Source organism: Euprymna scolopes, chromosome 4, assembly GCF_053919585.1.
Source record: "Euprymna scolopes isolate OS-2025 chromosome 4, ASM5391958v1, whole genome shotgun sequence".
NCBI lineage: Eukaryota > Metazoa > Mollusca > Cephalopoda > Sepiida > Sepiolidae > Euprymna > Euprymna scolopes.
Genome location: NC_136485.1, coordinates 6900559 through 6917337, shown reverse-complemented (window position 1 = coordinate 6917337; position 16779 = coordinate 6900559). Strand labels below are relative to the sequence as shown.

The following is a 16779-nucleotide window of genomic DNA, read 5'->3' as shown; positions in this document are numbered from 1 at the left end:
ACAATTAATGCACATTGGCCATCTTCGGGTAGTCCTCCAGTGCACTTTCACTAATAATTTGTATTATTTAGAGTTTTTTGAATTACTGTTCTCACCCTGACTGTTATTTTCACAACATAGGGACCATTGTGTAATAAATGACATACAAGATAAAAATTTAGTTGTAAGTGACACTTTTCTGGAGGTTGAATGTTCGATCTTCAATGCAGGCAATGTTTAACATACATTTACGAATTACTTAAAGATTTCTACCCAGTCATGGTTGACAGAAAGCGAGCATGCTACTTTCATGGATTAAATAAAGTGTTCTGTCTGAAATTCTGTGAAGATTTCTGAATTCAGACAGAAAGATTCCTCCCGGGTTCGAAAGAAAGATTCCTCCCGGGTTCGAAAGAAAGATTCCCCTTGAGTTCAACAGAAAGATTCCTGAGTTCAACAAGAGACATCTGAAGAAGATTGGTAGTTACAATCATCAAAATGTGAAAAAAAACACTCAAGTAGTCTGAATAATGCAAATACGAAAAAAACTTTTTACCTAAAATAGATTTCACTTACTTTGCAACATTGATGGAGTTGTCGTCTGTACATTGCCTCTCTGCAAGTTTGTGATTACAGTTGACGGCTATGAACAAAAAACAAAACTGCATCTTTAATATTTAAAAGCATAAAACAATCAAGCTTAAAACAATTTCCTGCTTCTTAGTTTGATCAGAAAAATAGGGAGAAATTTCTTTTTAAGTTATAACATTGACATCATGATGTGATTTGGAGTAACATTAGTCAATCTTTTAAATAAATAAATAGGTTTAAAGACCAATTGAAAAAAAAAAAGACAAGTGAAAATATTGTAAATAGAAATAAAAACGGATGGAAGTTCTGCAAATTATAAAAGATAAAACCAAAAAGAAAAATTAAAACTAATCTCTTAACGTAAAAGTGCATCATGTCAGTGATTTCTGTGTTTTCCAAGATCACCCAACATTAAGAATGAACTACGGAAGAGATTTTTCTGTTGACTAAAATATATATCAATTGATGTCTATTTTATATCCTAACTTACAAAATTTGGCCTTTACTAGCATTTTGTGTGATATCTATGCTATTTTTATGTCCTACATCCTCACAGCAAGATGTTTTCATAAATTCCTTTGCGTCACTCCATATCTATGTTCAAAGGGAATTTTCAATGGTTTCACAGATAATTTCATAAAATCAAATGACAACATCAATGTACAATGCAATGTTTTTAGCCAAAATAGAAATCACCATTTTCTTCTACAATCTAAAATGTCCAATAGTTTAGTTTCTCAACGTAGAATAAAAGTGGGTTATAGTCGGCTAACAAACTTTCAAAGTTGCGCTAACGGAAGCCGTGGCAAGGCAAATCAGTTCCTCTACTTTTTTTCTCTTATGCCTATATCTCCCCTGTGCATGTACTCCTTTTTTTGTATATTACATTTCTCCGATCTTTCTTTTTTATTTAATAATCATTGAAAAGCTTTTTTCAATCTTATTTTGATTAAGAATTATTGAAATTAGTTTTACTTTTTTAAAGAATTATTGAAAATACTTTTTGTGCTGTTTTTTTTTTTTAAACTTATTAAAAACATTTAAAATCTTTTTAAGTAATGAACTATTTAATAAAGACTAATTGTAATATTTTTATCCGTACAATTTTCTTAATTTTTATTGTATAATTTTTGATAATGTCCTTTTCTTATATTTTAATAAATCGCTTCGCAATAGAAATACTGGCGAACAATAAAAGTGATTTGTCTTGTCACCACTTCTGGTAGCAGCCATGCGGGAAGTTAGGAAGTATTTTATCTGATTATAACCGAGAAGTGAAATCATTCAAATAAACTTTCTACTTGATCAGATGTTCATGAAGTAATAAATTTATTATTTTCATAAAAAAAATGAAAGCAATCTGAAAAATTACATTTTTGAAAATACTGTCATTTGTAGAAATCACAGAGAACTATTTTCTCTGGTGAATCAATGCCCCTCCCCCTCTGAGTTCTTCGACCTATCAGCTAACAGGGTGCGTTGATTCATCTGCTCCCTAAAAAGTCTTCATGGAACACCAGTCAGTCAGAACCGGACCTTCAGCCAAGCAACACCTATCCTCTCACGTCCCCTATCAACCGGACATCTCGTTATAGCATTGACGACCTTGACTGGAGACAACTGCTATCCAGCTGGGGACGACACAGCACTGACTGACCGACGACAACCTTAAAAGAACTTTCTTTTCCTTCCTCCTTTTATTTGCAGTCTGACCTGCCAGTTCCTGCTACAAATAAAATATTCTTTGTGGTTATGGTTAGGGTTAGGGTTACTGTTAAAAAGAAGTTTGTTATTTGTTTTGTGCCTTGTTCTTTTAATATATTTTATTAGAAAGGTAAAACAGTTTCCTCTACTAAACATTAATAAAAGTGTTGGCTATGTTTTATAATAGTAAAAAAAAAAAAAAAAAAAGGTGGGGAGAGTAAAAAAAATAAATATACAACAAATAAACGTTACCAAAAGCAAGATAAATTACTCTCTAACCTACCTGGATAAGTTTTTTTTTTTTGTTTAGGCATATTTTGAAGTGTTTATTTACTTTGAAACAAAATTGTCTTATGTTTGTTGAGTTAGAAACAAATGGCGGTTTTGTTATATAGCTATTTGAACTCTTAGGTAATCACACAAAAATCGAAAATTAAACAAAATACTGGTAGAAACATCCAATGTCATCAATTGCATGAAAATATTTTATCAGTTTTTTGTTGGCTATTGTAAAAAAAAAAAATAAAAAAGAAATGGCCAAAATATTATTCAATAGAAATTAAAAAAAAAAAAATTTAAATGGCCAAATTTTGTAATAGAATTTAAAAAAAAAAAAAAAAAAGGCCCAAATATTATTTAACGGAAATTTTTTAAAAACAAACAAAAAAATTGCCAAAATAATATTTAACAAAAACTAAAAAAAAAAAAGAAAAGTTCTGCATCTGGTAAAAACAAAAAAAAATCTTCATGTAGAAAACTAAAAAGAAAGCAAAAATGTCATCATTTTATGTTCTTGAATTCTTGAGAATTATAAAAAGCTGACTTTCTTACCCTGAAAGGGGATTGGTTGACTTTACTCGGGAGATCAGATTTTCTGCTTTTATTTACAGAGGAAAACTTTTGCCCATGTGATTCACCTGGAAAGAAAAGACTTAATTTGAAAATCTTACAAACAGCTGCATTGCAACTGAATCCAACATTTTGAACAAATTCATAAAAACAAATTCATATAAACTTTGTACAGAAATTTTGAATTCTATCAACAGTCAAATGAAAAATTTATTTCACAGAAATGTAAGTAGCAAAAACAAAAGAAAAGAAAAAAAGCTGATCTAGAACGCTCATGCCTCACCCATACGAAATGTTTTTGGAACATTCACTCTCAAAACTTTACTTTCTATGGCATCCCTTTTTTTGAAACAAGAAGGTCTTCTATTGTTTCACAAGTACTAAATCATCAGCATGCAGCATCTCTTCTGGACAACATGTACAAACCTTCTGTGGATGATGCTTCTAAGATACAAATTGAAAGAAATAGACTCAGTACAGAGTTCTGATGTATTCCTGGTTTAACATTAGAGCGGTCACTAAATGTGCTGTTAATTATAACATGACTTTGAACACTTCTTTATACTGCTTGAACAAATTTTATCAACCATTCATATTCCTTGTTTTACCTAAAGCTCACTAGACAACATTTCTGTCAAAAGCTTTTTCTAGATCAACAAAAGCAAAGTACAGGTGGAAAATCTTGTATTTGTCTAGCAATATAGCACCAGTGATACTTTGCCTAAGCATAAAATCAAACTACATTTCATTTATACTTCTTTGCAAAATCCAAATCATTCAACATGGCATCCATTATTTACTAAAATATTTGAGTAAGAAGCGGTGTAGCTGCAGGCAACCTGACTGATGTCAACTCTTTGGATCGGACAACGCACACAATCCGTGTTAGCACACAAATTCTTTTGCCAACTGTTGAGAGAGAATTTCTGTCAGAACGATAATGTGTCCAAATACAATAATGTTACCAATGTAACCAAATAACAACTTGGAAACAATAAAACATGCAAATAAACATTTTATTCTCCATGCACCTGACAGGACTCGCTTTGAAAGTGTGTCTATGAGAATCTGTCCCCTAAAGTCGGGAAATGATGTGTGCATTTGTATGTGCGTAAGTTGACAGGAAATGTCTTACATACCGTATATTGTGTTTCTGTGGAGTGCACACGTGCCAATTAGTGTGTTCAGAAGTTAGACTGAAGGATGAATGAGAGGGTCTGGTAAGGTGTGTTTATCAAAAATCAAACCCGGAGGAAAGAGAGTCAATTTCCTGTGTGCAGCTATTTTTATATCATGGATGGTAGCGCCTTCTACATGTCAACAAAGTAGAGATAATTTTGGTTTGAAATGTCCTCTGGTGAGTATATGTGTGAATGCATTGAGACAGGTAGATAGCACCTCGTTAGTATTAAAATATCGAAATATTGTCTTACACATTACGTACAACAAGTATATAAAATGCACGTTAAACCAAACAAATTGGAAAGATTCATATTTAAAAGATATTTAGAAATAAGCCAATTTCTTTGAAATTCAGGAAGTGATACGATTTTGAGATCAATTTGATTTGGATATAAACATCAAAAAAATCGAAATCTGTAAAAAATAATGGAGAAAATTTAATTTGTTAGAAGATAAAGTCAAAATAAGGAAATTAAGCGATTAAATTGCAGGGTATCTATTTTTTTTTTTAATATTGAGTTGAAACTTTGTGTAATGACAAAAAATGGGTTAGAATACACAAAATTGAAGGGAAAAAGTTACTTCTATATTGACTTTCTTATGAATAAAACACTGGATACATGTGACATATTTTTTAAAATTAAGTGACTACATTCAAGATAAAACTTACAAATTATGGTAAACACCAAAGCAATTCACACAAAGAATTTCATTGCATTTTAAACAATGAGTTAATGACTTACTATTGCAAAACTCATTTAAATTTTTACATCATTGGATAAAAGTTGAATATAGATGAATTTTATCCTTTCTTCAGAGTAATTATGCAGTAAGCAGTACTATTAAATATTATACATTTTAAAAAGAAATTATTTAGTGTTCCATGAACAGTGGGATCTAATTTTTTATTTTTACTATTGAGTTAAAACTTTGTGTAATGACTAAAAATTGGTTTAAATACACAAATTGAAAGGAAAACCTATTTCATTTAGAAAGCGATTGACTCTCTTATAAATAAAACACTGGGATCATAGGATGTATTTTGGAAATCAAGCTATAGATAATTCAAAATAAAACTTACAAATTATGATAAACAACAAAGCAATTCACACAAAAAATGTCATTGCATTTTTAACAATGAGTTAATGACTTACTATTGCAAAACTCATTTTTATAAATTTATTAAACAAATAAAATTTTAACAAATTTCACATGAATTTTTAAGAAGGTTTTAACAACTCTCAGAGAAGTTGATGAATATAGATGAATTTTGTCCTTTCTTCAGAGTAATTATACAGTAAGCAGTATCATTATATATTATCTTATATATTATCATTATATATTATCATATAGATTTACAAAAGAAATTATTTAGTGTTCTATAATTAGCACAGTGGGATCTAATGGGTTCATACCAAGATGGACAAGATTCTTACCTTCTGCTAAAACTGTAGCAACTTCCAAATCATTTGATTCTTGATCACTGTCAATTGGTGACATAAGATGGTAGGCTCGACCAGTCGAGAGTTTCTTCACAGGACTGATTGAAACCCTGTTTTTACTAACTGTGTTCTTAGGTTCAAGCTGGGGGAGGAAGAAAAAGGGAATCAGTTTTCTTTTTGACTTAAATAAAATCGATGAGAAATTGACTCTAAAACTTCTTGGTCTTACTTTATCATCAAATCTTGGAGTCCAAATATTAACTCCATTGTTCTTTTTGTTTCTCGTAAAATCACTTCTCTCTATCGCTCTAAACACTTTCTCCCACCCGAGGCAATTCTCTATCTCTACAATCTACTATCAAACCATATATGGAGTAGTGCTGTCATATTTGGGCTGGTGAATCTGTGTCTTATTTGAAGGTTTCTTAATAAATTGCAGAAACGTATCCGTAATTTGATTGGCCCAACATTTTCTTCTCCACTGTAACCTCTCTCTCACAGACATAATGTTGCTAGTTTCAATCTTTTCATAAATACTATTATGGGATGTGTTCTTCAGAATTGTCTGATCTATTTCCTGCTTCCTTTGTTCCCAGCTCGTTTGACTCGTTGGTCTAGTAGTCTTCATCAATTTATTGTTTTTCATACCTTATTATAATACAACTTCCTATGCCAGTAGCTTCTTTCTAAGGACTGCAAAGTGATGGAACTCTTTTCCTGCTCACTGTTTTCCTTCTGCCTACAGCCTTGGTCTTTTCAAGACTAAGGTTAATAAGAATCTCCTGTTTTTGCAATAATCATATTTTGTTCTTATTAGCTCCTTATATCAAGTGGTTTCATGCATTGTCTAGAGCGATTTCCATTTTAAAAAAATAATAAGATAATCTTGCAAGAGTTGCAGGTCAAGTTAATAATTGTTTTAGGAAACAAACTGAAGTGAAAATTTATTTTCTCAAAGAAGCAAAATTCAATACATTGCTTGATCCAATACGTTGATTGTGATGAACGTGGAATTGTATTACATTTTTGCCTTAAATGTTTCTTTGCTAAGTAAAATTTGAGAATTGTAACAAAACCTAAAATAATATGAAGTATTGATGCTTTAATTTGAAAATGTTGTCAAAGAAATGAATGCAAAATAATTTAAAAAAAAAAAAGAGAGAATTATAAGAATATGACTGGATGGAAGTAAAATGTGATGTGGAATTATAACTTGGGTGTGCCAGGTTCAAATCCTGTCAGTTCTATAGCAATACTTTTGCTATAGATGTTGGCAACCTTCACATTGTCCCACATGTAAGTACATGATTCTTGAAAGAATCAGCAAAACGAGCCGGTTGACAAAGTCGTATCATGTTGATTCATACTAAGTTACCTTTTTATTAATCTATATATATAAAAGCGAAAATGTGTGTGTGTATGTATGTTCACTTTTTGTGTATGTCTGCAAAAGGCTTTTTTCCAGCGGGTTCTCGAGACCTTCGCTCATTTTTAAAACATAATAAAAGCGAAACTAATTCGGAACTGGCGTCATTGTTCCGGTTGCGATCACCGGGAACGTCCAAAAGCAATCAGCTTTGATCAATGCGGAGTTTCTCCTTATATCAGACAATTGCTATTCAATTTGGAAAATCCCCTTTAAGTGAGGAGTGGTCTCCCACCCCCCATCATCATGAGGAAGCCAAAAACTGTCCCACATTGAAACAAAGTAAACAAACCCCAGAAGACTGCCCCGCAGTAAATAAAAAACTGCCACGTTATCGTAACGCTCTCGTGATGACTTCATTAAGCGGCCAACTGTCAATCAAACCTCTTTGACTTGACTCACTTTTTAACCCTTAACTTAACACGGTTATAAATTCCTCTCCCCTCGTGGCCGAGATGGTTAGGTGGCTGGCTTTTTTTCCCTTTCTTACCTTCGCATCAAGGCTTCAGGGTTCAATCGTACCTTCCTACTGAAACCTTTTTTTTCTTTTACACCTCCAAACACCCGGCCAACACTTTTCTTTTAACACACACACCTCCAAACATGGGACAACGCTAGCAAGGGGTATTCGGCGTTGCCCGGGTGTTTGGAAGTGTGTGTGTTAAAAAAAAAAGAAATGTTGGCCAGGTAAAAGAAAAAAAAAGTTTTAGTAGGAAAGTAGGATTGAATCTCGAAGCCTTGACGCGAAAGTGAAACGAAAGGGGAAAAAAGCCAGACACCTAACCATCTCGGCCAGGAGGAACTGATAAGTGTGTTAAGTGAAGGTTTATAAAGCAAAATAAACATGTGCGAGGAAGTGGCGTGATGTCTGACCTAGTTTTGCGCTGCACACACATTTTTTGTATGTCCGGCAAAGGCTTTTTTTCAGGGAGTTCTCTGTGGAGTTACTATTTCTTGCAACTTTTTATATACCGTGTAGATTATAATATGTACAATTTGCAAACGCGCGTCGCGTCTAGATTTATTTTGATCGACTTTTATAAAATTTCGCTGTGTTGCTTGTTTGTTCGGCTTTTAAGTAGAAAAGTGAAACTAAGTGAAACAAATTCAGTTCCTCGGCAATTGAGCCAGCTTTGATCAATGCGGTGAAAACCGTCATATCAGATAATTGCTTTTTCAAATGGCCCGCCCCCATTTTTATGGGGAGCTGGTCCAACTTCCCCCTCCCAATATTTTGGGGAAAGAAAAACTACCTCGCAGCAAAAGTTAACTGCGGGATATGTTTGACCACATTAAATTTGCGCACCTGTCAATTAAGTTTTAATTGTTAAATTACACTTTTCTGTTACTCTGCCGTCGTAGCCGAGTGGGTAACATGTCATGATGTTTTCCACCTTCGCCTCAAGGTTCCGGGTTCGATCCTACCTACTACCTACCAAAACTTTTTTTACCACATGGGTGACGCCGGGCAGTTCGCTGTTTTTTTCTTCCGATTTTTTAAAGAAGTTTAACATCGTTTTTTTTTGTTTTGATCTACCCCTCTCCCTCTCAACACCCCCCCCCCAAACACCTGGGCAACGCCGGGCACCCCCGTTGGTACAATATAAAAAGGTTTTGTTAACTAAAACAGTAAAAACACACATATTAGCATGAAAGAAATTGGTCTAGATTTCAACAAAATTCATTTTCACTTGATAATAAGGAGGTGTTGGTAGCTAAGTGGTTAACAACACAGACTGCTAACCCGAGTGTGCCAAGTTTTGAATATAGTTCATTCCAGAGAAACACTTTCATTAAGATTTTGGCAACCTTCATGTAAGTACTTGGTTTTTAAGTGATTAATGGGAATTTGTAGGCATTACATCATAAATCTTGTAAGTTTGAATTATGTTGAGTTATCTCTCTTTGGTTTCTTTTTTTAGATCATTTTTAAAATGGCAGACAAGACAGCTGTTCTTCTGTTATTCATAAAATATGATTTTCTTTATCTTCATAAAAATAAAACTACTTGATCAATATATTTTTTGGAATATGATAGTTTCGTTTTGTCATGGATACATACAGATCTTTCTTTATTAATATAGAGGGGAATTCTGGACAAGAACCGGATAATACTTCAATATAAATACTGGTAAAACACATTTCAGACATGTTTTTTACTATAGACAACAAACTGAAAAAATGGTCAAAAAACAAATATATAACAAATAAATGTTACCAAAGGCAAGATAAGTTATACTCTTCTACTTACTTGGATAAGTTTTTGGTGTTTTAACTTATTTTAAAGTGTCTATTAATTTTGAAATGTAAGTTATGCCGAGCACTGAAGTTAAAATGAAAACGAAGATGGGGACATGAGACTCATCTTTGTTGTTCGGAGAATTGCTTAAAACTAAAAACTAAAAAACAAAATAAACGTCATGGTGTTATTTATTGATTAATAATATTTAATATTAAACGTCATGATGATATTTATTGGGTGGATTACTACCAGTATTTTTATCTATTTGCTTTTGTTTTAACTGAAGCACTTAGCACGTGTGTTTCAAACTTAATAAACGCTTTAAAATAAGTTAAATACCCAAAACTTATCCAGAGAGATAGAAGAGTAATTTATCTTACCTTTAGTAACACTTATTTATCATATATTTTTTTTTTACCACTTTTTAAAATTTAAACAAAATAAAATTTAAGCAAAATAAATTTTACAACCTCAAATTCCTCATTTTCCTAATTTAATCTTAATATCATCACCATCATCATTGTCGTCTTCGTAAATTAGAAAAAATAAGATACCTTCACATTTCCATCAATAGGTTTCCTGTGTGTTGCTGGATGGTGTGATGGGCTACGGATGCTGGCAGACGACTGAGGTAGAGAAAACCGCGTCTCTGTTTTCTCGTTCATCTTTTGCAACAGGAAACAAAAATTTCCAACAACTGGAAAAATAAAATTAAAATGTCAGAGTTATGTTTAAGAATTTATTTAAGACTAGTAGGAGAGGGGAGGGGCGTTGCCTGGTCGTAAAAAGAAAAAAAAAGAAAAGGGACTTGGGTGCCATCAACCAGAAGTGAAACTGAAAGCAAAATCTTCCAAGAAAAAAGAAGAAAAAAAAAAGACGCATGCCGGGGGTGTGAACTCGCATAACTGAAGTAACCAAACACGTATCTATGGGCCTACAAGAACACATATACTATAATGTTGCAAATTTAGCTATTTAAAACAAAAGCAGGTGTCGACAATTTATGCATGTGTGATTTGCAAATCGTGTTGAAAGCAAGAGTTTTATCTGACCCTACCTTTCAAACATAACAATATTTCTACACAAAATAATGGATGATTTTTTTTCCAATTTTTAAAATCTTTTTTGTCTTAAAGATCTTTCTAATGATGCTGTATTGGTGCCTGTATGATGCACACAACAAAAGTTTTTAGCGAACACAGAAACACACAAACATTTGCCCTTTATTTATTTTAGATAAGGATCAATAATTTCAATTATTCGGATTAGTTTTGCAGATGTTGAAGGTTCAATTCTTACTCTAGGCGGTAATAACTACGAATAACATTAAGACTTCTATCCAGTCATAGCTGACAAAATGCAAACATTATACTTTTGTCGATTAAATAAAAGATTCAGATTGAAATTCTATACAAATCACAAAATTTGAAAAAAATATGCTTAAAAAAAGGTTGGAGAATATATCAAGCGAAATAAGAACTTAGATGCAAATAATATTCTGAATAATCCTGAATGAATCTAAACAATATGATATAAATGCGGGAGTGCCTCAGGTGTCTATCCTTGGACCTTTATTATTCCTAATATTCATAAATGACTTCCCTGTGAGATGGGTGTATTTGCTGATGACACCAAGTTCTATAACAGACATGACAGGAAAACAAATGAACACATATCTAAAGAAATAGCAGAAGCACTAGAGGATGACCTCCAATCTGTAGTGGAATGGGGACAAAAATGGATGGTCACATTCAATGCTGCCAAGAATAAACTTGTTTGCTTCAATAATTACAAGAAACCTTCTCTGCCACCAATTGCAATGACCAAAGAGTCTTTATCTAAAAGTACATCTTTTAAACTCCTCGGCCTAATGTTCACAGGAAACATGAGTTGGAACAATTACATTGAGAGCATTGCCAGGACCGCTGCGAAGGAGGTAGGTTCTCTTTACTGTGCTAGAAAGCTACTAACGCCCGAAAGTATCCTGTACCTCTATTAGGCCACCATTCGTCCATGTATGGAGTATTGTTGTCATATTTGGGCTGGTGCATCTACTACTAGTCTCTCACTCCTAGAAAAAGTTCAAAAGAGAGTCGCCAACCTGATAGGTCCTGAACTGTCAGATAAACTTCAGTCTGCCACACCGACGAAATGTTGCATCCCTCTGCCTGTTCTACAAGTACTTTAACGGTGAATGCTCCAACGAACTGCAAGCACTTGTACCCCCTCGATGTAAATACCACCAACAAACCCGACAAGCAGCTAAATCTCACCCCTTCACAGTAGAGATCCCTAGATGTAAGAGAGCATTCTACTCTAGTAGTTTCTTCCCCAGAACCGCTAGACTTTGGAATTCCCTTCCAGGTTCCTGCTTCCCCAAGTATACTAACATGTAGAAGTTCAAGTATAACTGCTGCCCAACTCCCCACCTAGTACCCCCGTAGCTTATGTCCCTGATAGTCGCCCCCTACATCAAAGTGGCAGTGTGCCTTGTTTGGGGTGAAAATGTAATAAAAAAAAAATTAAAAAATCGTAAAAATGCCATAGAGCACCTTTTCCCAACAAAGTAAAAAACAAACATCGAAATCTAATGAGATAGTCCTCTTCTCTTCCGTAACCTCTTGTCTCCAGAAGAAACGTTGCTAATTTTTCTCTGCACTATCGTTATTTTCATGCTAGATGTTCGGCTAAGTTCCGATCTATGCTCTGCTCCTGTAAAACATTTACAACAAAAACTCATCTAGATACAACAAGTGTACATAATTTTCCTTTTTACTTCTGTGTACCCAAAACTAAACGAAACTTCCATGAGCAAAGTTTCTTTCCAGGAACTATCTGTCTGTGGAACATAATTTCACATGTTGCTTCCTAGTTACTTATAGCATAGTCGTTTTCAAGTCCAATGTTAACAATGCCAGCACCCAATAATGTTGCCCAGTTACAATCTTTTTGGGGTTTGGCTCAATATTATGCTATTTATATTCCAAACATGCATAAGTTGAGAGCACCATTGAATGATTTGTTAAAAAAAGGACAAAAGTGGATTTGGTCAAAAGAATGCCAAAATGCGTTTGAAGATATTAAGAAATGCCTGCTACCAGATTTAGCTCTAGCACATTTTGATCCACAGAAAGAATTGATTGTTGCATCAGATGCAAGTGACTACGGAGTAGGAGCAGTTCTTCTCCATAAACTTGAAGATGGATCAACAAAGCCAATAGCCCATGCATCCAGATCACTTTTGCCGGCTGAAAGAAACTATTCTCAAATTGAAAAAGAAAGCTTGGCGATTATTTATGCCATTAAAAAATTCCATAGATTTATTCATGGAAGGATGTTTATTTTGCAAACTGACCACAAACTCTTATTGACTATTTTTGGCTCTAAAAAAGGCATACCTACGCACACTGTGAACAGACTCCAACGATGGAACACGATTCTACTAAATTATAACTTTAAAATGGAGTACATTTCATCCAAAAATATCGGACATGCAGATGGACTGTCCAGGCTCATCCAAAAGTGTGCTGAACCTTTGGAAGACACAGTAATAGCTGCATTGACAGAGGAAAAAGAACTCTCCGGATTACTGTGCAACACAATCAGAGAGTTACCAGTGACTCTAGACGAAATAAATAAGGCAGCAGAAAAGGATGATTATATTGTGAAAATGAAAAAGTTGGTGCAACTAAATGGAAAATCAAAGAAAGACCCTAAAATTTTACCATTTTCCATTTGTGCTCAAACCTTAATGTACGCAGACAGAGTCGTCATACCGACTACACTTCAGAGAAGAATTTTAAAAGAATTTCATAGTGGTCATCCAGGCATGTCGAGAATGAAAGCTTTAATGCGTGGATATACGTATTGGCCTAGGATGGACCAGGACATTGAAAAACTCGTAAGAGAGTGTCAAGGGTGTCAGCTAGCAGCAAAGGCACCACCTGTGCAGATACAACCGTGGCCAAAGACTGATACACTGTGGACTCAGTTACATATCGATTATGCAGGTCCTTTAAATGGACATTATTTCTTAGTGGTCGTCGACAGTTTCACAAAATGGCCAGAAGTGTTTAAATACAAACACCCTACTTTGATGCACTAAGAGTTCTCTTCAGTCGTTTTGGAGTGCCTAAAACTATTGTCAGCGACAACGGCACCCAATTTACCAGCAAAGAATTTGAAGAATTCTGCAAGGCTCTAGCCATTGAACATTTAACAATGGCAATCTACCACCCAAGGTCAAATGGCCTAGCAGAGAGGTTCGTCGATACATTCAAAAAAGCCTTGGAGAAAAACCAAGGCATGGACACTGACGAGAAGAGTCTTGAACAATTTTTATCAGTGTACAGGATAACTCTGAACCCAAACACTGATACCGGTTCGTCACCAGCCGAACTGATGTTTGCACGGAAAATCAGATCTGTATTTGACAGAATTTTACCAAGTGCAACCAGAGTAACAACAACAAAAGAAAATTTTCCAACAAGGTTTTACAAACCTGATGACAGAATATTCTTCCTGAATTACAGAAGTGGAAAAAATTTTGGGGAGGAGGGGATTATCATGAAAAGAATCGGACACATGCTAAATTCTGTAAGAAGTAATAAATTCGACTGTCGCAGGCATATAAATCAGCTAAGACCTCGACACACTGATGACTACAAACAGGCAGAAGAAAATGACCTGCCCCTAGAGGTTTTGTATGATTCTTTTAATATTCCCCAACCCTTAACAGAACTTACTCCAGATTTGAGAGTTCCAGCTTCTCCACCAACTCCACCCACTCAAACGATATTGAGGAGAAAAAGTACAAGGGTGAAAAGAAAAGTTAACCGGCTGAGCCCCAAGCCAAAAAGCAAACGATATTAAGCCAAATTCTCTTGGGAGAAATTGTCTTAGGGAGAGGTTATGGCGAGATGAGCAATTCACCGCCGGAACTTTTTATCGAAAGAACGTTATCACCGGTCACCGGTTGTGAGAGCCTTCCCTGGGCGAGAACACTTAAAAAACGTAACATGCTGTCTCTGTAAATATTCTCAATAAACTTCTCTATTTCTTTATTACTTCAGAACCTCTTTATCCATTTATTTCCCTGGTGGAATACCTTTCTTGAATATCCTTTTATTACGGCCACCCACCGCAGGATATATCACTTTATCCTTGAGTGGTTTATAAGTGTGATAAAAGGTAACTCATTTTAGAAGATTAAAAAAATAAATCACCACATTCAGTATAACATCTGGTTTGCATGTATTGGATGGCTTTCAGAAATTGACTCCTAAACTTTGATCAGGTAATTAATTAGCACTTTTCTCTTAAGTCCATCCTTCATCATTTCATTCTGTTTTTCTGCTACATCAACTAAACAAAGAATTTTCATCCATTCAACGTGACCATACCAACAAAGTTTCCTGTTCTGCACTGTCCAAATTTAATCTTCCTATTTTTTTTCATAGTATTTTTTACTAGATTCTTTTTTCATAGTATTTTGAACTAGAGTCTGTTTTTTTTCATAGTATTTTGAAAATACTATTCTTAAGTCAAACTCAGTTTTTATGATATTTTTATTAAGTTGTTAGATTTTGTTAAATTTAGTAATCAAGTAAAAAATTGAATTTAAAACTTGATTGAATAATTCGAAATAAAAAAATGATTTTCGTTTTAATTTAATTATTTTTATTGTGCAAAAATTTATATCAGTTTCATATATGTTAAACTTAAAAAAACAAACAAAAGAAAACACATTGTTCCTATTTACAATGCCTCCCCACGGGACAGAGTTAGACAACAGGGTCATTTTTTAACGTGGAGAAAAGGAACAAAAATAAAAATTGTCTCAGTCGTAAAGGATTTCTCATCCACTGACAGAGAACAAGAAATTGAAGTGCAGCAATGCAGCATCTGAAGAACAGATACTACACTTTGATCTTGTCTCGTTGGATAGAAAAAAAACCAAGTCCGCTAAATATCGGCTACGGCTCGCTACTACGAATTCGGAATGGGGGGGGGGGGCACGCAAGCGAGAAAAGCGAAAGTAAAAACCAGGGAGACATCTGCTAGAGGAGATCCGTTATTTACTTTTCTTTTTTAAACCATTTTTTCGAATCTCTGCACGCACGGCTACCGAGATATAGATATATATGTCACTCGGTGGTCGTGCGTGATCTCTGTGGATTGTAAAACAAACCATATTCAATATTACCAGCTTCATTTATCATTGAGAATACTTAAATTTTAGTCGATAGAGTAATTGTGGTATTATGGTGTTTTGGATGGATGGTTGGTTGGTGACTCATCGACTAAATAAACATTACTGTTTTATACGAATGGCTCTGGCGATTGTGTTTGGTTTGACAGAAGAACTGAATTTATGAAAGCCATGGAGGAGCACAAACCTCACCCAACTTTTACGGCTTCATGGTTATTTCATTTCATTTAAGGAATAAATATTGCTGGTTCTTATTTATAATTCAATCTAATTTTACAAAAAATCTACAGAAAAATCTTTATGATGTACGTATCTGTCACGGAGCAGAATTGTCATATTACAAAAATCACGTAAATTGATCAAACAGTTTTATTTTTATAAAGAAAATCATTTTTAAACGATTTAAAGCGATTAACGTGAAATCGGTAGCATTACACGGTAACACGGATGATCTCGAAAGTTTGAATTATTAACTTATCTGCCCTTGCTTTATTTATTTATTTTTTTTTTCAAAATAACGATTTGAGAAAGTCTCTTTTTGCTTACTCATAAAATTTTATTATTTTGTGTGAAAAGAAAACTACTTGGTCAATTTACGTGATTTTTGGAATATTACATCTTCGTTCCCGTGACGGATACGTATGCGACCGCCTCATCTTGGACACCAAGGTGCAAACATTATACAGATTTTACTGTATCTTTGTTTTTCTTCTTTTTTAATTAGTTTGGAATCTAAATAAGAACCATATTCTTACAAAAATATTCCCATAAATGCCACCGAGAAAACAAAACAAAACAAATAAAATAAAGAACAATAACTGAAAAAGATCACAAAAAAATAAAGCAGTAAACGTTTGTAAAAAAATGTATATATAGCGTACATTAAATTATTTACCCGTTTCCTTATTCCCGCAAATGTTTCTTTAAATTTCTTTCAGCCGAGATTAATCTTAGACATTTTTTATGATTTTATTTTTTCTTAGAGAGAAGAAAATAAGAAGGGGGGGGGTGAAAGTATGAAAATGCCGTCGGGATTTTGGAAGAAGTGATCTGATTGGTTGATACTATGTTCGCTTCGTGGCAGACGTTTTGTATCACGATATATGATTGGCGATTAAATTTCGCGCATGCGTTGTGTCATTCTAGAAATTTC

At 34.0% G+C, this 16779-nt stretch overlaps 2 protein-coding genes across 5 annotated transcripts in view; one reads left to right on the top strand and one right to left on the bottom strand.

Annotated features, from left to right (window-relative positions):
* Window positions 1-16715, bottom strand: part of LOC145266524 (uncharacterized) — a 67936-nt gene extending 51221 nt beyond the window's left edge. For 2 of the 4 annotated variants that reach the window (XR_013864734.1, XR_013864735.1), the window contains exons 1-5: window positions 16522-16715; window positions 9970-10112; window positions 5742-5889; window positions 3106-3191; window positions 556-622 (exon numbers count right to left, since the gene is read on the bottom strand). Coding sequence is in view for 1 of the 4 variants with exons in the window: in XM_080122295.1 (XP_079978421.1) it covers window positions 556-622; window positions 3106-3191; window positions 5742-5889; window positions 9970-10080 (412 nt within the window). In the remaining 3 variants the exon portion in view is untranslated. Of the gene's footprint in view, window positions 1-555; window positions 623-3105; window positions 3192-5741; window positions 5890-9969; window positions 10113-16507 lie in introns of all 4 variants that reach the window. The other 2 variants (XR_013864733.1, XM_080122295.1) reach the window with 1 other exon arrangement.
* The window catches only part of LOC145272817 (uncharacterized), a 731987-nt gene that overhangs the window by 608871 nt on the left and 106337 nt on the right, over window positions 1-16779 (top strand). The window lies entirely within an intron of this gene.